This window comes from Scylla paramamosain, chromosome 5, assembly GCF_035594125.1.
Source record: "Scylla paramamosain isolate STU-SP2022 chromosome 5, ASM3559412v1, whole genome shotgun sequence".
Classification (NCBI taxonomy): Eukaryota; Metazoa; Arthropoda; class Malacostraca; order Decapoda; family Portunidae; genus Scylla; species Scylla paramamosain.
Window position 1 is genome coordinate 28,601,940 of NC_087155.1, and position 20,185 is coordinate 28,622,124.

General features: G+C 41.6%; 2 protein-coding genes across 3 annotated transcripts in view; one reads left to right on the plus strand and one right to left on the minus strand.

Moving 5' to 3' along the window:
* Positions 1 to 14,795, plus strand: LOC135100796 (uncharacterized). 2 transcript variants are annotated; one of them, XM_064004119.1, is made up of 6 exons: positions 1 to 611; positions 1,900 to 2,049; positions 2,659 to 2,801; positions 2,964 to 3,074; positions 3,440 to 4,126; positions 14,672 to 14,795. In XM_064004119.1, the coding sequence occupies exons 1-5, from the start codon at positions 461 to 463 to the stop codon at positions 4,106 to 4,108; spliced, it is 1,224 nt and encodes a 407-aa protein (XP_063860189.1). In that variant the 5' UTR covers positions 1 to 460; the 3' UTR covers positions 4,109 to 4,126; positions 14,672 to 14,795. The 2 variants fall into 2 exon arrangements, with proteins under 2 accessions (XP_063860189.1, XP_063860188.1); XM_064004118.1 differs by lacking the exon at positions 14,672 to 14,795 and having other exon boundaries at positions 3 to 611; positions 3,440 to 4,252.
* LOC135100794 (von Willebrand factor A domain-containing protein 7-like) overlaps positions 8,766 to 20,185 on the minus strand; it is a 19,452-nt gene continuing 8,032 nt past the window's right edge. Inside the window, exons 11-25 of the mRNA XM_064004115.1 lie at positions 19,796 to 19,925; positions 19,153 to 19,410; positions 18,954 to 19,039; positions 18,448 to 18,773; positions 18,053 to 18,215; positions 16,935 to 17,061; positions 16,510 to 16,695; positions 15,929 to 16,071; positions 14,692 to 14,827; positions 14,180 to 14,280; positions 12,558 to 12,735; positions 11,473 to 11,572; positions 10,472 to 10,659; positions 9,676 to 9,948; positions 8,766 to 9,587 (exon numbers count right to left, since the gene is read on the minus strand). Coding sequence (XP_063860185.1) covers positions 8,974 to 9,587; positions 9,676 to 9,948; positions 10,472 to 10,659; positions 11,473 to 11,572; positions 12,558 to 12,735; positions 14,180 to 14,280; positions 14,692 to 14,827; positions 15,929 to 16,071; positions 16,510 to 16,695; positions 16,935 to 17,061; positions 18,053 to 18,215; positions 18,448 to 18,773; positions 18,954 to 19,039; positions 19,153 to 19,410; positions 19,796 to 19,925 — 3,009 coding nt within the window. The 3' untranslated portion in view covers positions 8,766 to 8,973. The remainder of the gene's footprint in view (positions 9,588 to 9,675; positions 9,949 to 10,471; positions 10,660 to 11,472; positions 11,573 to 12,557; positions 12,736 to 14,179; positions 14,281 to 14,691; positions 14,828 to 15,928; positions 16,072 to 16,509; positions 16,696 to 16,934; positions 17,062 to 18,052; positions 18,216 to 18,447; positions 18,774 to 18,953; positions 19,040 to 19,152; positions 19,411 to 19,795; positions 19,926 to 20,185) is intronic.

The window sequence follows — 20,185 nt, forward strand, 5'->3', positions numbered from 1 at the left end:
ATTATCCGGCGGGACCGTTGCCAAGACACGAGCTGGCACGGGCACTGCTGGCTTGGCGTTGGGACTAATTATATTGAGTCCTCAGAGCATGACCCTGGCTTCGGCTCTGTGTCTGGGTTAATAATAAGTAATGAAGAAAGAAAAAAAATATTATACCTTACTTTTCGTAGTATAAACAAACCACTGAATTAATGCCCCAAATCACAGCACTAGTAGTGGTTGACAGAGGCACATGTGATGATGAAAATAAATGACACAGTTTGGACTGTGGGTGCCATTGGTGACTTGCTGCAATTGAGTCTGTGTTTCCACCTGTTGGGATGAGCCTCGCCCAGTTATCCTGAGATAGTGCTTGGGACAGCGTATGCGTGTGCGTGGCAGGAGATAGTGTACACTATTATTTCACGTCTTGTGCACGTTGCTACGTTGCTTTCAGCAGGCTGGCCAGCCTGATGTGACGATGGGACTATCGCATCGTATAGCTTTCCGTCTTTACGCCGCCAATTATTGCGCCAGACGCCTGCACTCTCTCCCGCCTGTTGCAGCCTCATTCCTTCTCATTGGGAAGCCCCGGAATCGGTGCCCACAACGTCATCGTCACCCACTTATCGGTTGGTAATTTTTTTTTTTTTTTAACGAACATTCCCATTTTAATAAGAAGGAATACCAGGGTGGTCGCTCTTCTTCCTTGAATTTCACGCGTCATTCAATGTGACCGTCATCAAGACCTATGATGCTAAAATTAATATCTTGGGAGAAGAATGCTACTTAGTCACAGCATATATATATATATATATATATATATATATATATATATATATATATATATATATATATATATATATATATATATATATATATATATATATATATATATATATATATATATATATATATATATATTATTTACTCATTTATTTATTTACTTTTATTTTCTTTTTTTCTGAGCAAACAAATCGTTTAAAGGCAAATATAGATTTAAGGAAAAAGCGTTCATAATGGCGTTCCCGAAAGAAAAACGATTAAAAGGTCTGAGGAAAAATCAGTTTAGTTTTTAAGGTATCTTGATGCTCCTCTCTTGAAACAGTTTAGGTCACAGGTAGGAAGAAATACAGAAACAAGAAGAGAGTTCCAGTAAAAGGGTGAAGATACTGGTTAACTCCTGCAATACGTAATAAGGTGGACAGAATGAGGATGAGAGTAAATTGAAAGTCTTGTGTAGTGACGCCGCGGGAGGAAGAAGGCATACAGTTAGCAAGTTCGAAAGAGCAGTAACCATGGAGGTAATGGAAAATAGTAAGATACAACAATGCGACGGTGAGTGAGAGATTGAAGACAGTGTTAGACGAGAGAAATCGATGAGACGAAAATCTTTTGACTCCACTCTGTTTAGAAGGACTACGTGAATTTAGCATCATATGTAGAGGCAGTGATCCATACATTTATAGATAAGACCTCTATATACTACAGAGAAAAGAACTGGAAGGAGAAAAATATTGGCAGAGGCGATAAGGATATCTAACTTCATCGAGGCTGTTTTTAGCAAGCGAAGATTTTACGTGAAGGACAGTCCAGGCATGTTCATTTTGAAGATGAGGGCGATGGCTGAATGTTACTGAAGAAGGGATAGTTGTCATGAAAGTTGTGTCGAGCGAATAGATTAAGGAATTGAGTTTTTGAGGCATTGTCAACTCAAGGTTTGCCTGGCCCTAACACACACACACACACACACACACACACACACACACACACACACACACACACATTAGTTATTTGCATACAGCAATGTCGCAAATAAAGCAAGAGAAGTGGATCGTGGGGAGGGGGAGGTGAATGATACACTGCAGACTTCCACCAGTTATGCCAAGATAACACTCAAAAACATTTTGAATCCCACAGCGGCGACGCTTCTCTTGTTACTGCTGCTTCCTTGGACACTGGCTCGGCAGCAGGGTCAACAGGCCGCCTTGCTCATGGCTGCGCTGAGCGTCATCACAGTACTGCTGATGTGTGGTTTGCAGACCACCGCAGCCACTCCGCCAGAGCTGGGTGAGCGCTGACAGGGTTATGAGTACTGCTTGATACGTAGGCTTCCTTTATGGTAGAGATAATCAACAACAACACCATTTAGTGGAGGTTCATGGAAAATGGAGGTACAATAAATTTTTACTGGTAGTTCCATTTTCGGTCATCTTCATTAGGATACCGGAAGGCTACTTTGAAATACAATACCTCTTCCCCGTCTCCTTTACGGCAGTGTCTGACAACTATCACCATCTATACCTAATGTTAATAATATACCTTGTTCCTGTAGTTATACAATCTAATAGTTATGTGCCAGTGGTTGTAACCAATGTAATACAAAAATATATCTCCCAAATTATTAAAGCACTTTAGAAGAGACATGGTTTGCTCCTTGTATATTTCTAGAAAAGAGCATAATGGCTCAACTTCTAGAAATATAAAGACAACCTTGTTTGAGAAACAACTAGCCATCACTCCTCACCACGTGTATTTTACTGTCATATCATTGGTTATATTATAACAAATTATAAACTTCATTCCCTGGCACTATAATAACTTCATTCTCTCTATCGCCCTTTTCTCGGTATTATCATTCAGATTAAATGTAATATTGACTTGTATCTCCCGTTGGAGGCGACGGCTGGTGGACACGATTCAGCGACAGTTGGTGGTGGCAGGAGTTTCTCCCTCAAGTTCTGCTGCGGATGAGGCGTCGGTTCTTGAACTTTGAATCTGCATACCTGAAGCTGAAAAACTTCTCTCTCCTAATTAATCAGGTCAAATGTTTAGTGTAGAATAGTTATTTATCCTCTATATTGATTAAATATTTAAATCTTTGCTTGTTCTGCGATATCATCTCCAAAATGTCTGTATCACAAACTCCCTCTCAAGTTTTTTTTCACTCCATACATTTTGTTCATAAAATTATTTCACCTCAGCTCGTGTTCTTCACGATGTGTGAGCGCCTGTTGATGCAGCAACAGAAGTTGACAAGCCTCTATACCTTGATGTTTTTCAACGTTATCATCTACTGCGTCGCTTATGTTAAGGTAACATTCCTTAAGTCTTCATGCTTTCCCTCCACCTCCAAATGGAGTGTGTATAATGGAGTTCTGATCTTGTAACATGACAGGGCCAGATCCATGTTCGTTCTAGTACTGGTAATCAGCCTGGTATGTGTCTGTTACCTTGGGATAAAGCTTATCATTCAAAATTTACAAACCCTATAATTGTAATGACTTGGTCCTTCCATCTGTGATTCCCGTTGTCTTTAGCTATGTATGATTGCTTCGAAAAGTGTGTTGTATTCGGAGCTTTATTCGTTTAGTTGAGGCGTGTTTTATGTGACCACTTTTTACTGTGTAGAAAACTGTTGGCAGTGTACGAGTATGATGGTGTGTGCTGTGTCCCGCAGGAGGTGGTGGAGCGAGAGGACTGGACGATGTACGTCAACATAGCGCGGACGTCCAATGTGCGACACCTGGCGCTGTCCACGACCAAGATGGTTCTGGAGTGGACGAAAGCCGTGACCTTCATCATCACGGTGGTGTTTCTCCTGCTGGTGATGGGTCTCGAGAAAGGTCTCAAAGATTACTCGCCCACTTCAGGCTATCTCTTCCTCACCGGTGTCTACTTTCTCGTAACAGAGAAGTTCTCCACCAAAATAGCTGGTTCTTGGTTCGATAACAAAAAGTTCGAACCCTTTGAGGGCATGGAGTGTTTGTACTGGCCGACGCTGCTGCTCGCTTCTCACCTCACCCTCTCCACTCTCCTCACGCTCTTGTGCGTCTCCACCTTCAACTTCAGGCTTGTCCTGCTCTCCAGCTTCACCAACCTCCGCGTCAAGTATCGGGAGCTGCGGGACGACTGCATCAAGCCTCTACAGCACGAGCTGGCCACGCTGTCCCCCTACCGGCCGGCTAGTCGCTCTGAGGTAAGGCGCCACGACGACGTGTGTGCCGTGTGTTTGGCACCTATGAGCAGCGCCCGCGTCACTCCCTGCTACCATCTCTTCCACGGGGACTGTCTGCGACGGTGCCTGAAGGAATCCAACAAGTGCCCCATTTGCCAGTACCACCTGTGATCTCGCAATGAGCTTAAAGTAAGTTGTGATAATTCTTCTTTTTCACTGTATACATTAGGGATTTAGCTATTAACTGCCAGAATCTGTAAGGGCTCCCTGTGTACTGGATGTGAACCAGTTACGGGCAATAAATGTCTATATTGTTGAGTATATTGCCATTCCAGCTATGAGGTACGGTAAGACTCACAAACACACACACAAACGGGAACACGCATAGAGAACAAAGATGGCAATAACAATATCTACATAAAAAAAAAAAAAATGTAATCACGCCGTAACAGATAAGGAACCCTGGAAGAGAACAAGAAAAGACCAGGAACTAGCCTTTAAATTTGCTGTCCTCCACGATCTAGAGCAACTGGTGCAACACCCTACTCGTCTTCCTGACCGTCTTGGAGATAAACCCAACATTCTTGATCTTTTCCTAACCTCTAAGGCTTCTGCTGATGCTGTCGCCCTACCTTCTCCGTTGGGCTCTTCCGATCACAATCTCATATCTGAATCTTGTCCTATTGTCCCAGTCCCTCCTCAGGATCCCCCAAAGTGGAGGTGCCTCTGGCGTTTTGCCTCTGCTAGTAGGGGGACCTGAGGAGGTATTAGGCTGATTTTCTTCTGATTTCTGCTTCCGTGTCAGAGACCTGTCTCTGTGTGTTGAGCGCATAACAGAGGTGATAGTGTCAAGCATGGAGGCGTACATTCCTCACTCATTCTCTCGACCTAAACCTTCCAAATTTTAGTTTAACACAGCCTGTTCTCGTGCTACATATGATAAAGAGGTGGCCTACAAAAGGTACTTGAGCCTTCCATTACTTGAATATTATGCGCTTTATATTTGTGCCCGAAATCATGCCAAGTCTGTTCTCCAGCTAACCCAAAAAAATTCTTCATAAATAGACAGTGTCAAAATCTTTCAAGATCTAAATCCTCTCGTGACTTCTGGCACTAACCCCCCCCCCAAAAAAAAAAAACAATAACTTTGCTTCTTCATCATTCCTTCTTTTATTTCAACCTGATGGCACTATTTCCATCTAATCTATCTCTAAAGCTGAACTCTATGTTCGAACCTTTGCTAAAAACTCTACCTTGGATGATTCTCGGCTTGTTGCTCCTCTCCTCCACCCTCTGACTACTTCATGTTACTCATTAAAATCCTTCTCAGTGATGTTTTCCATGCTCTCGCTGGCCTAAACCCTTGGAAGGCTTATGGGCCTGATGGGGTCCCTCTTATTGTTCTCCGAAACTGTGCCTCTGTGCTTGCACCCTGTCTAGTCAAATTCTTTTAACTCTGTCTATCAACATCTACCTTTCCTTCTTGCTGGAAGTTTGCCTGCATTCAGCCTGTTCCTAAAAAAGGGTGACCATTCTAATCCCTCAAACTACCGTCCTTTTGCTTTAATTTCCTGCTTATCTAAAATTTTGAATCTATCCTCAACAAGAAGATTGTTAAACATCTATCACTTCACAACCTTTTATGTGATCGCCAGTATGGGTTTCGTCAAGACCCTGGTGATCTTCTGGCTTTCCTTACTGAGTTTTGGTCATTCTCTTTTAGAGATTTTGGTGAAAATTTTGCTGTTGCCTTAGACATATCAAAAGATTTTGATAGAGTCTGGTACACAGCACACAAAGACAGGTCCCTGACATAGAAACAGTAGTCCTTCCAAGGAAAATCAGAATAATACTTCCTTGGGTCTCCCCAGTTAGCAGAGGCAAAGTGCCAGAGGCAACTCTTCTTTTAGGGGATCCTGAAGAGGGGTTGGAGCGATAGGACAAAAAATACGGTATGAGGTCATGATCAGAGAAGCCCAATAAAAAAATGACAGCATAAACAAAAGGATTGGAGGTTAAGAAATGGTCAAGGATGTTAGGTGTATCTCCTAGAAGGTCAGAAATATGAGTAGGGTGTTGCACTAATTGTTCAAAGTTATGGAGGATAGCAAAGTTAAAGGCTAATTCACCAGGAGAGGGAAGTCAAAGCTTGTGGTGAACATTGAAGTCTCGAAAGGATGGAGATCTCCGCGAAAGGGAAGAGAGTCAGGATGTGCTCCACTTTGGAAGTTAAGTAATCAAAGAATTTTTTTACAGTCAGTGGAGTTAGTGAGAGGTATACAGCACAGATAAATTTAGTTTGAGTTTAGTTCAAGATCTAACTCCCTTCGTGACTCATAGGCAAAATCACCTTTACTTCTTTGCTTCTCCATCTTTCCCTCCTTTATTTCCATCTGATGGCACCACAGCTAACTCATCAGTCTCTAAAGCTGAACTCTTTGCTCAAACCTTTGCTAAAAACTCTACGTTGGATGATTCAGACCTTCATCCTCCTCCTCCACCCTCCGACTGTTTTATGCTACCCATTAAGAACCTTTGTAGTAATGTTTTCCATGCTTTTGCTGGGTTTAACCCGAGAAAGGCTTATGAATCCTCCTATTGTTCTCCGAAACTTTGCCACCGTGCTTGCACCTTGCCTAGTCAAACTCTTCCAACTCTGTATCAACATCTATCTTTCTTTCTTGCTGATAGTTTGCCTACATTCAGCCTGTTCCTAGAAAGGGTGACCACTCTAGTACCTCAAACTACCATCCTATTGCTTTAATTTCCTGCCTCATTTAAATTTTTTAATCTGTCCTCAGTAACCTTGTATTTGATTGCCAGTATGGGTTCCGTTGAGACCATTCTACTGGTGATCTTTTTGGTTTTCCTTATTGAGTCTTGACATCCTCTTTTAGGAATTTTGGTGAAAATTTCGAAGCGGCCTTAGACATATCAAAAGGTTTTGACAGAGTCTGGCACAAAGCTTTGATTTCCAAACTACCCTCCTACGGCTCCTATCCTTCTTTCTGTAACTTCATCTCAAGATTCTACTGTGGTAGACGGTCACTGTTCTTGTCTTAAGTCTATTAACAGTGGAGTTCCTCAGGGTTCTGTCCTGTTACCCACTCTCTTCCTATTATTCATCCAATGGTCCTCTCAACGAAACTACTTATCCTACTTATCCTACGCTGATGATAACCGCCTGCACTTTTTCCATGTCTTTTCATAGATGTTCAACCTTTCAGGAAGTAAAAAGCTCACACTGGAAATCCACAAAATGAGTGACTAATGATCTCTCTAAAATTTCTGATTGGAGCAGAGCAATGTTCAGTGCATTGAAAACTCAATTCCTCCATCTATCAACTCGACACAACCTTCCAGATAACTATCCCCTCTTCTTCAGTAACACTCAACTGTCCCTCTTTTCTGCACTGAACATCCTCCATCTGTCCTTTACTTATAATCTAAAGTAGTAACTTCACATCGCATCTCTGGCTAAAACAGCTTCTTTCAAGTTAGGCATTGTGATCCACCAGTTTTTCTCATCACCCCAGCTTATTATTCGCCCATGTACTGAGTATGCTTCACATGTATGTTGGGGTTCCTCTCATACCGCTATTTTAGATAGGGTGGAATCAAAAGCTCTTCGTCTCATCAACCCCTCTCCTCTAACTGACTGTCTTCAGCCTCTTTCTCATCGCCTTAATGTTGTATCTCTTGCTATCTTAATACCGCTATTTTCATGCTAACTGTTCTTCTGATCTTGCTAACTGCATGCCTTCCCTCCTTCCGCGGCCTCGCTGCACAAGACTTTCTTCATTCTCTCATCTCTATTCTTTCCACCTCTGTAATGCAAGCGTTGACCAGTATTTTCAATCATTCATTCCTTTCTCTGGTAAACTCTGGAACTCCCTGCCTGCTCCTGTAATTCCTTCTTCCTATGACTTGAACTCTTTCAAGATGGAGACTTCAAGACACTTATCCTTCAATTTTCGATTATTCTCTTGACGTCTCTTTTGGGACTGGCGCCTAAGTGGATTTTTTTTTTTTCGGTTTTGTTTTTCTTACGTAAAAAGAAAAAAAAAAAGGAGAGAGGAGGAGGAGGAGGAGGAGGAGGAGGAAGGGAATGGGAAAGGATGAAACAAAACAATTCCCTGACATTTCATCAGAACAGATCGACAGAAGAAAAAAAAAAATCGAGGAGAAATTGTGCGCATATTGGTTGGCTAATGCTTGTGGTTGAGAGAAAATAACTGTCACACTGATGAGAGAGAGAGAGAGAGAGAGAGAGAGAGAGAGAGAGAGAGAGAGAGAAACAGGATGTTTAATGTTATGCTATCAATGATATTTGTTTTTCATCTTTTGTTATTGTAATCTTTATAACTTAATTTTCACATTCTTACCCGCGCTGACACTTAAGTACTGCCATTGCACTACCGTAAGTACTTGATGTATTTTAAATAGTAAACAAAGAGACACGAATATTGAACAAAGTAGATCGTTCAGCACAGTTCACCCTCGCTGGCAGCCCTGTGCCTCAGAACTGCGGGAGTAATGTTTATATAGGCTGGTTTATACATAGAATGTGCTCAACGCCCTCAGCCCCACTCCGCCACTCCACACACACACACACACACACTCTCTCTCTCTCTCTCTCTCTCTCTCTCTCTCTCTCTCTCTCTCTCTCTCTCTCTCTCTCTCAACTATAACACACACACACACACACACACACACACACACACACACACACACACACACAAACACACATCACGACATTTAAATACTAATGTGATGAGTCTGCTGTAGAGACGCAATTTGGACTATGGCGATTGATTATAAGTGTCTGTGATGCTTATGACTACATTTATTGAACCAACAACTCACTGCTAAATTTTCAGAAACATGCTATTTGCGTGAACATGATGCCAGGATAATGTATAAGATGTGGATAAGTCTCCCTACAGTATAAAAGTAAGGATCTCCTCTTGTCTCTGTGGTCTGGGTGTTCCGATGTGATGGGCGCGTTATTGTTTGCTTCTGCTTCTGCTGAAATCTCACGGAGGGCAGCCCGTGGTATCAGCTGAGAGGGACGCAACATCACTCTCCTGGCCACTGGGAGTGACGGCCTTCACGGTCACGTCGTATTGGCTGCATGGAGTGAGATTCGGTAAGGTCATGTCGCTCACCGGGGATCGCGGCCCCTTGTTATTCCTCGACGTGAATGTCTGTGTTTTAGCTTCTCCTTTCTTGATCCAGCTGACAACGTACTCCTCAACGCATAAGTAATTGTCCATAGGCTCCCACCACTGCACATGCAAAGTTGTCTGTGTAGCATCCAACAGTTTTAAGTTACGTGGTGCGCTGGGAGTATCTTCCAGTGTGGTTGCCACCACGGACACCCAGTCGCTGGTGAGAAGGCCCCGCGTTACCGATCGCACGCGGATCTCGTATTCGCTACACGCCATAAGGTCGGTAAAAAGACTTTCGCGAGAAGGTTCAGTGGGCACAGCTGTACCGATTTGCTTGTCTCTGAGTGTACTATCTAGCAGGATCCCCTGGATGTCATATTCAGTGATGCACTGGGAACCGACCGAGGGTGGATCGAAGCTGATTTCTACAGTGTGGGCCGTCTGGTCCGTCACCGTCAGCTTCTCTGGCTTTCCAGGATCTGTTGAGACAAATTGTTAAATGTTTCATCTCTTTCACCTACTTTAGACACACATTTGTTGGCTGCAGGCATGGATTTAGTGACTTACTGATTTCAAGAGTGGAGGCGGTGGTGGTGGTCTTGTTGCTTTCTACGCCATAAGGTGTGACGGCGGTAACGACCACAGTATAATCAGTGCAGGGCTGCAAGCCTAGAAGGCTGGTCTCAGTGTTGTCTTCCGCAGCACATGTTTCCTCCGGAACTAAATGTTCATAGTAACAAACGACGAAATGGTCTATACAGACCATGTCTGTCATCCACGAGACCTGCAGGGAAGTGGTGGCGTTGGCCTCCGCCACCAGTGCGTCCACCGGGTTGGGATCTGTGGAGGAACAGCTGTTATAGTAGAACAGGGAATTGCAGTATGTTGGAGGATGTCTCGAACTGATAGAACATGAGTCAACACGACCTTTGTACACGATAAGGAAGGGGGTTGAGTCCAATAACCAGAGTATCTCGGTGTAATGTTCAACACACACACACACACACACACACACACACACACACACACACACACACACACACACACACACACACACACACACACACACACACACACACACACACACACACACACACACACTTATATCTTTATTTTCATCCATTAGTATATTGAGTAGGCGATAAACATTATTATCTATGTTCTCGAGGCTTGTATCATTGAAATTCCTTTCCACACAAACATGAAGCACAAAGATTTACTGAAAAAAAAACATTTTCAGAAAACCTGTTTTTAATCACATAACATAAATGTGACCAATGCCATCGTTGAAAGGAAGTACTAAAATTTGATTAGATGCCTCCCGTGACTAGGTACAGTTATCACTTGTAGTCTTGTGACTCACTTTCAGTTTCCAATGTCTCGGCTGTCCTATGGGCGCCAGGACCCATCTTCCCTGTCTTGGACACGGCGGTCACCATGAAGGAGTAGTTAGTGCACGGCAGAAGCTCAGACACGGTAGCTACGTTGTGTGAGAAGTCCACGTGTACCTCTCGATGTGTCGGCTCAATCACTCCGTACGTGATCATGTACCTGGAGAACGTGCAGTGTTTTAGCACTTACAACCATACACAGAAATGATGATAACGATTTTAGTCTTAGCGAATGATCAACAGAATATCCTCGAGCATGACAGTAAGAGGTAACGTGAAATGTTTGTACTTCACAAAAATCGTGAGTTCCAGCCTCACACAAAACGAACGTGACTGTGGGGTTAGAAAACCAAATATGACCGTGGGGCTTGCTGCTTGGTAATTACTAATGCGTTATTTAAGAAAGCGGGCCAAAACCCCACTCCTGCATAAACACAATTCATATTTGGTAACGCTTTAGGTTCTCATAAGAACTATTTTCAAAGGCCGCAGAGATGATTAGTCAGGCTCTCATGGGTGTTGTCTTTCCCGGTGATAATGAAGAATTGCTTTTAAAACTATCACTGCAGCAATGAACATCCTCTTGAGAAAATCCAGTAACTTCCACTAGAGTCTGTTACAAGTAGTCGAAATAAGATATCGAAGTGTTTGGGAATGTGGTCCCTAGTAGTAAGTATCTGTGGCTGATCTTCCGATTTAGGAATGATTTCATTTTGAACGATTACAAAAAAGAAAAGGCCTTGTATTAAAAGAAGGTTGGGTAAAAGCTTATAACAAAGTGTGAAGGAAAAACTTATTTGAATGAGACAGAAACAACAGGATGCTTTAAAACTAGTGAGAAAAATTTGAATTTATTTTGGAAACCGAGTCAATGAAGAGCCAGATTTGCGAATGCGGTAAAAAATACTCTGTTCTGAAATTTGAATGATAAGATAACCAGATTTTCGAATGTGGAAAAAAAAAAAACAATCACCTGTCGATGCATTGGACGTGGTGGAGCGGGTCGTCCCAGGCCAGAGTAACAGTGGTCTCAGTGGCCTGCTCCAGCACCACATTTCTTGGCGCCTCGGGGTCTATGGGCAGAAAAAGAGGGAAAACATTAATTACACACAGGAGACGCTAGTTGGAAGAGCCATGGAGAAAGGAAAGCTTGCCTGGGTGTCATGACGTTTTCAGATAAGTTTGTGGGGAAAGTGATAAGCGAGACTGAAGTAGTTTGGTCATGTGCAAACAATATGAGGAAGAGGATGTTGTAAATGGACCCGCCAGGCAAGAGGAAGAGAGGAAGACTAAAGAGATCTATAGATGTACTGCAGGAAGTCATGTGGGATGATGAATGTAACGGAAGACGCAGAGGTCTGATTTAGGTGGGGATGAGAGTAAACGAAAGAATGAGAATTAAAGATTTGATTATAGAAATTTTTAGATGGCTTTATTGCACGCGTCTCTAACTTTCTTGCCTTAGTAACCCGGGATGCAAACCAGCACGAGGCTCACCATGGACGCTGCCAGTGAACCACCTCGTCAGTAATATGCATCCACTGCACGTTTAAACAATTAGATGATTAGGTGGATAGATAGATAGATAGATAGATGGATAGATAGATAGATAGATAGATAGATAGACAGATAGAGAGAGATGGATAGGTAGACAAATAGCTAGATGGATGGACAGACAGACAGATAGATAGATAGATAGATAGATAGATAGATAGATACATAGATAGACAGATAGAGAGAGATGAATAGGTAGATAGATAGACAAATAGCTAGATGGATAGACAGACAGATAGATAGATAGATAGATAGATAGATAGATAGATAGATAGATAGATGGATAGATAAACATATAACAGGAAGATGAATATGTAAATTGATAGATAAATAATTATAGCTACATAAATAAATACATAAATAGGCAGGTAGACAGACAGATATACAGACAAATAGATATAGATAGATGGATAGATAGATGGAAAGACAGAGAGACAGATAGATATATAAACTGACTAACGGATGGTTAAACAAATGACTAGGTAGAACAGACGACCACTATACCTGCTTCATCGGTATTCACGTAAAACTTGAGAGGTTCGCTGAGGAGACCCGACGGAGAGACAGACATGACGGTGACCACATACACTGCACAGGGTTCGATGCCTCGCAGCTCATACTCCGTGGCGCTAGTTGCCTCACACACCTCAGTCCCCGGGAAGCCATAGGGGCGGTAACACACCTGTCAGAAGCAAGTAACCTGTCATCCACATCCTAGTCATGGGCATTGGTGTAACTTTTGTGATTTTTTTTTTCTTTTTTTCCAGAAATGTGTTTATTCCTAGAGAAAAGTTGAAAGATTTGGTGACTGTCTTGTTTGCAACAAAGTCTTCTTGTTGTTTGTTTACCTATGTACATTTACAAAGTTATTAGTGGTATTGTATTTCTCTTGCTCTCTCTCTCTCTCTCTCTCTCTCTCTCTCTCTCTCTCTCTCTCTCTCTCTCTCTCTCTCTCTCTCTCTCTCTCTCTCAAAAAGTGAAAAATCCATGAAAATTTTGCTCTTGTCTGATTTAAATCAAACTAATTGTGAATAGCTTTATATCTATACTTATAATACCGTGCTGGCCACCTTTTCCAGTGAAACACATGCATACACTACGTTCTCTTATCTGAACTAATGCAGTCCTCTCCTTTCGTCGTTTCCCAAGAGTCAGGGGTTGGCGGCATGTAAAATTTACGAGTCTCCTCCAGTTGTCTCTGCGCTCCACGTGACCAGTTTGTTGTGGTGCTTCAAATCAACTTTCATTCCATCGTTATATAACAAGTACAATATAAAACTATTACTATCAACATATAACTAAGCCACTGCATTTACTTTTTGGCTGCCAATGATACATTTGACTTCATTCGAGTAACCTTTGACTATTCAAAGACCTGAAATCAAACAACAGACACTAGAACATTGGCAGTGGCGTCTTTTGAAATGATGCCCTAACCTTACAAAATTTTTCAAAATTTAACTCCACTCAGGATTTCTGGCACCTAGCCAAAAAAATATCTTCAATAACTTTACTTCTTCGTCTTTCCTTCATTTATTGCAACCTGATGCACCGTTGCGATCTCATTTATCTCTAAAGCTGAACTCTTCGCACAGACTTTTGATAAAAACTCTACCTTGGATGATTCAGGGCTTGTTCCTCCCTCTCCTCCACCCTCTTGACTACCCTTACTTCATGCTACCCATTAAGATTCTTCGCACTGATGTTTTCCATGGCCTCGCTGGCCTTAACCCTCAGAAAGCTTATGGACCTGATGGAGTCCCTCTTATTGTTCTCCGAAATTGTGCCTCCGTGCTTGCACCTTGCCTAGTCAAACTCTTTCAACTGTGTCTATCAACATCTACCTTTCCCTCTTGCTGGAAGTTTGCCTACATGCCTACATTCAGCTTGTTCCTAAAAAGGGTGACCGTTTTAATCCCTAAAACTACCGCTCTATCGCTTTAATTTCCTGCCTCTCTAAAGTTTATTAATCTATCCTCAGTAGGAAGATACTTAAACATCTATCACTTCACAACCTTCTATCTGATCACCAGTATGCGTTCCGTCGAGGCCGCTCTACTGATGATCTTCTGGCTTTCCTTACTGAGTCTTGGTCATCCTCTTTTAGAGATTTTGATGAAACTTACCTGGTACTGGTGGAGGCATAGTGTGTTTGCAGCTTCCCAAGTTACCCTGGCTGTGGTACTGGTGGAGTTGATTTGTTTGCCATTGACAGGAGATCCAGGCTCTGTGGATGCATGTACGACATTAAATTCCCAGCGCTCTTATTGTACTGAATGCAAATTGACATTGATGTGACTGCATTCCACAGTAGAGCAGTTATTTATCATCATTGTTATCATTTATTTATTTGCTTTCTTTTTATATTTTTTCTAGTTGTATCTATTTATTTATTTACTTATATATATATATATATATATATATATATATATATATATATATATATATATATATATATATATATATATATATATATATATATATATATATATATATATATATATGTTATGGTGGATGAGAGGGAGTCGATGTTAACGAATGTATATTTCCATGAACTTTTGAAATAATTATTGTAGCTTGTGGTTATCGTTCAGAAAATATTATACTTAATCTATCAGTGAACAAAAGATGAAGATACCGAGATCGAGGGTGGTGGCGTCGGTGTAGGCAGCCAGTCCCACGCGGTCACTCTCCCCCATGTAGAAGTAAGGCGTAAGCTGGAAGGTCTGGAGGGAGCACGCCTTCAGGTCCGTCACGTTGCGGTGGCACACAGACTGAAATATATCAGTGCCCCTCTAGACTCGGCCCTAAGTGACTTGTAATGATAATAGTAGCAGTAGTAGTAGTAGTAGTAGTAGTGGTAGCAGTAGTAGTACACACCGCCTCCAATGAAAGTGGCGCGCATGATAAACTGCTGTTTCATAGTGCGGGGAAAGTGTTCAGCTCACTTGAAATAAATGGATATGAAAATGTGGCAACATCGGTAAGAATCTGAACATCTATCAACTCTCACACCTCTACATGTCATCACTTATTTGACTGTTAACCCCATTAAGGAGTATAGTCACAAAAATTTGCTAAATTTTCTTAGAACATTTCATATCGATGGTATAATTTAATTGTTAATGGCACGCAAGCTTCAAAAATATCCCAAACCAATATAGCCATTATTGACTCTCTCCAGAAAAGTGATTTTGGTTTTAAGAACATTTCTAGGGAAAGTGGGCAGCCACAAAGAACTGTGCACTGTGTGCAGCGTTGTCTGAAAAGACGCCTTGAAAATAATGATATTTCCATCCCGTGAAACAAACCACCCTTGGACGAAGGCGTGTTTTGTCAAAAAGCATCAGCTGAGTGTTTCATCATTCCTCACAGCAAGAGAAGTAAAGTGAAAAAAAAAAAAGCTTGATAAGTGTGACTCAAAACAAGAAAAACATCAACGCGCCACTTTCATTAGCGGCGGGTGTAGTAGTAGAAGTAGTAGGAGTAGTAGTAGTAGTAGTAGTAGTAGTAGTAGTAGTAGTAGTAGTAGTAGTAGTAATAGTAGTAGTAGTAGTAATAGTAGTAGTAGTAGTAGTAGTAGTAATAGTAGTAATAGTGGTAGTAGTAGTAGTAGTAGTGGTACAGTAATAGTAACAGTACCCATCGATGTCTTTTTCTTGCCTTTGTCCTTAATATATTATGATTTTTTGTCAATCAGTTCATATCATGTGAAATTTATGTAACAAATGCTAAAAGAAAAAAAATTCTAACATTTATCTAATCCATACATTTGACAATACAGATGCTACAGACATACGATATACGTATAACATTAACGCTACAGAGAGTTCATTATGAAAGCTATACTGTTTGCAAACTTTGAAAGACACTACCTCGGTGCAGCGGAATTCTGAAACCATGTCCTCGTTGATGAGGAGCGAGTACTTGTGTAGCTCGAGGGTGGTGGGGGAAAGGGACCAACGCAGCATCACCCAGTCCACTCCCACAGACTCCGCCTCCAGATCCACGATGGCTCCTGCACACATGCGACTTGTCACTCACTACTCTCTAACCATATCGTGTCATATCGTCATTGCACTACAGAAGATGTTACTTTATTGGACAGGGACAGGTGGTTATGACGGAGCAGCGACCAAGGAAAACCATGAAAATTTATCGTTGTTATTGGATGTGTTTATTTGTTGGTGTCCCTTTCCTTTCTGTAATAGCTTCCAGTGCAAGGTAAATTATATTCTTAGAACCCTGAGGGTTTTATAAACTATTTTCAAAGACCACGGAGATAATTGGTGGGGCCCTCTGGAAGATTTTCCCTTAATTATGTAAAATGCACGACAAACTACCATAATCATGAATATGCCCTTGAAACTCCTGTGACTTCCGCTGGAGCCCGTTAAAAGTATTCAAGATAAGATGTCAAAACGCTTGAGAATGCAGACCTCAGCGAAGAACTAACCTCCCAACACGCCCATGTCAATGCGGCACTTGCCCACGTTGCCCACTGTATCAACACCAATTATTTCAACCTGAGAAGTGCAGCAGGAGGCCCCGTAGCTGAGCGTCACTTCGTTTTTGGTGCTTGGCGTCAACCCGTTAACCTCCGACCACAGCCCCTCAGGAACCGCATAGGCATTGCTCAGACCTGGATGGTGAAGCAAGTGGGTCAGCACAGATGGCAGGGCACAAGTTAAAGAAAATATAAAAGGCTAAGAAAGAAGAAGAAATAGCGGATCGATTTCTCACGTAAACTTTTTCTTTTACCATTCAGAATTGGTAAGAAACAATGATTGTTTGGAGTTTCTGAATAAATGCTGCAGCTTTATATAAACAATCCGACTTTCCAGAGAAAGAACAGTTAGATAATACTAAAAACATCTCTACCGGAAACAGAGTCCTGCAGAGTAGCGGTAATGGTCCAGTTCTTCTGGTTGCAGATGCCAATGATGTTGAAGCCGCTGCAGTCTGGTTCGGTATCCAGGCTGCACAACGGTGCCTCAGTGTCAACAGTCTGGTGTTACCGTATGAGAAAGTACACAGATTAATTATATAAAGTCAAGAGATTCTTATTGTACAATAATTCACTTTATGTTGCTTAGTTTTTGCAATCTCCACAGACAAATTGGTTTAAGTCACTGGCGAGCGAGTTTCAAAAATGACATAAAATGAATACTAACATGTACTACAACACTGATATTAGAAGGAGTAAAGTGATTTGATGTATTTCGTTTAGATGATTACTTTGAATTCATTAAAGTGATAAAAATATAAAACAATTGCTATTTGGACAAGAACATCTCAAATAATTATATAGCATTGTTCTATTCTTGCGTAGTTCAGTCTTGTACTGTATATACTTGCTTTCCTTTAGTGCAGTGGTTCTTAACCGGGGGTGCTCGCACCCCTAGGGGATGCGAGGACTTTTCCTAGCAGGTGCTAGGATACCCATCAAAGATTAAAGCAAAATGTATTTTTGTACACACAAGTTATTTATTGTGATGAGAGAAAAAGAAAAGACTTTCAGGAAAACGCTGGTACTATGTTCTAAGGAGATCATGTGCAACATTAAGGAGATAACTTCCTAGTGAGGTGGCGCACACAAAAAAAAATTAAAGCATTGTCAATGAAGATATATATATATATATATATATATATATATATATATATATATATATATATATATATATATATATATATATATATATATATATATATATATATATATATATATATATATATATATATATATATATATATATATATATATATATTTATTTATTTTTTTTTTCATTTCAGCAATTTAGGGATGCGAAAACTGACTGCTCATTTGAAAGGGGCGCGTACATTGAAAAAGGTTAAGAACCACTGCAAGTTTAGTGATAAAAATGGAGAGCTTCTCGGACGCCTTACAGTTTCATACTGTAATTTTTCCAGTTGCTTTTGGAATCCTTATTTATTAATTTATTTTATGATTTACAATAAAAAAGAAAATCGTCTCTTACCTCGGGCAGCACAACGAGCTGCGTCACGGCGCTGTTTACTGATTGTTTTTGCTTGGCACTCTGAGCCGTGAGGATGATGGTGCTCACGGTGCCCGGCACGCTGCCTGAGGGCACACTGAAGCTGGCTGTCACAACCTCGGATCCATTAGAGGTCAAGTGGATACTGTGGGAAGAGAGCAAAATAGTGCAGCTAGAGATATGATCCACTGCAAAATGTTCGTGAAAAGATTAACAGATAAATTATGATTTGGCAGGCAGAGAGCCATGAATGATTTATTCAGAGGATGGTGATACAAAAACTGTACCTGAGGAGATACCATATTAATATGAATCATTCTTTTTTCTATGTATTATAGTTCAATACTATGTTGTTTCCTCTTAACATTTTTACTTACGTCGAAGGAGTGACTTCTGTGAAATATTTCATATCGTCAGTGACCGTCACTTGGAAGTCAGACTCAAGGCCAAAGTTCTTGATTAGGAAGTCCCCAGAGGTGCTCTCCGAGGGACGAGCTGAGAGTTCTTCTGATGTGGCCAGCACCTCCACACTGGCCTGGACGGGGGTTATCAGCACAGGCAGAAGTCGGCAGAATTTATTGCCCGACTGAACGTGTCCACACAGCCTTACGTTGAAAGGCTGCTCTGGGAGAGGCTCAGATCGGATGTAAAACTCGTCATCGATATCCCCGTCGTAGATGATGGTTCGAAGCAACACTCCGGTCTATGTGGGTGGACGACTCAAGTCAAATACATGTTATTATAGTGAATTACAGATGTACGTATTCATCAGACTTTCGGACAATATAATGTTTGAGTGGAAGTCAGCTACAGCTGTTATAGTCATAGGAAAAGGAATCTTTGAAAATTACAACTCCAGAAACGCTAACGTGTACACCCTCACGTTATCAGTGTATTCCACGCTGTCGACATCTAAAAGGTTGCTCTCCAGGTAGCCGATCAACATGACGTCCAAGTAATATACCGTGTCTGCAAAACAGGACAGCGTAAAAAAACAATGTATGGTATTTTATTTCCATCACAAACATCGCGATCACTGGATGCCTTTTGATTGCATGTAAGTGTTATTTTTATTCACTAACCTGTAAGGGGATTGCCTTCCACCGCGCGGTAGTGGGGGTGAGGCGGAGAGGGATCGAGAATGGAGAAACCTCCTAGCCAGCTGAGAGTGGAGTTGGCGCTGATGGTCACAGAGAAGGACGTGTCTGCATCAAGGTCAAGTACCCAAGAACCGAAGCCCGGGTGTGGGAAGCGGACCACCCTCAGTGCCTCAGAGGATGTGACCACCTCCACCCCTGCTGCTGTCAGCGCCGCGTCGTCCAGTAGGTCATAGGTCGTGCCTGCCGTCAGGTAAGAAATACGAAGACATGTTGCAGTTTGTGCGTCCTTAATGAAAGCGAATATATCTTATTCGAAGCAAACATTTCACTGCTACAGCATTAACATTACATTATATTGTGTAGATTGTGTTGTTCATAAGCTTCGTACTTCAAAAACGCTTTGCTTTCTCACTAAAACTATTTTCCAATGTCATAAAGATGATTAGCCAGGTTTTTAAGAGTGTTTTTCCTGTTAATGATATAAAAATCTTGTTAATTCATCACTAGAACAATAAAAAAAAGACACTTAAAAACCCGTGTCACTTCATCTAGTTTCGAAAGCAAATTATGTACGGCTCAGAAGTCTTTTAGAATGGGTTCCTAAGTGATGCCAGAGTGCACCCACCTGTTACATCCTGCATCACGGCATCGTTCATGTAGCCGGCCAGGTGCACGGTGACGTCCAGCACGGAATCGTCGATGGGCAACTCAAGCTGTTGGGATCCCTTCACGTCCTTCAGCATGGCAATATCCACCTGAAATACCGTACATGTGTTTATTTGGTGTCACCTTCCTTATAGCCATGTGTAAGACAACAGAGCATTTACACTGAAATGTGTGTGTGTGTGTATGTGTGTTTGTGTGTGTGTGTGTATGTGTGTTTGTGTGTGTGTGTGTGTGTGTGTGTGTGTGTGTGTGTGTGTGTGTGTGTGTGTGTGTGTGTGTGTGTGTGTGTTTGTGTGTATTTGTGTGTGTGTGTGTGTGTTACTACCTCTGTATCTCTCTGTAGAAGTCT

Bases quoted from the DNA above. Each gene is read 5' to 3' on its own strand.
- LOC135100796 (XM_064004119.1), top strand. From the start codon at position 461: ATGGGACTATCGCATCGTATAGCTTTCCGTCTTTACGCCGCCAATTAT. The intron at 2,802-2,963 runs GTCAAATGTTTA...ATTTCACCTCAG, and splicing joins TCTCTCTCCTAATTAATCAG to CTCGTGTTCTTCACGATGTG. The intron at 3,075-3,439 runs GTAACATTCCTT...TGTGTCCCGCAG, and splicing joins ACTGCGTCGCTTATGTTAAG to GAGGTGGTGGAGCGAGAGGA.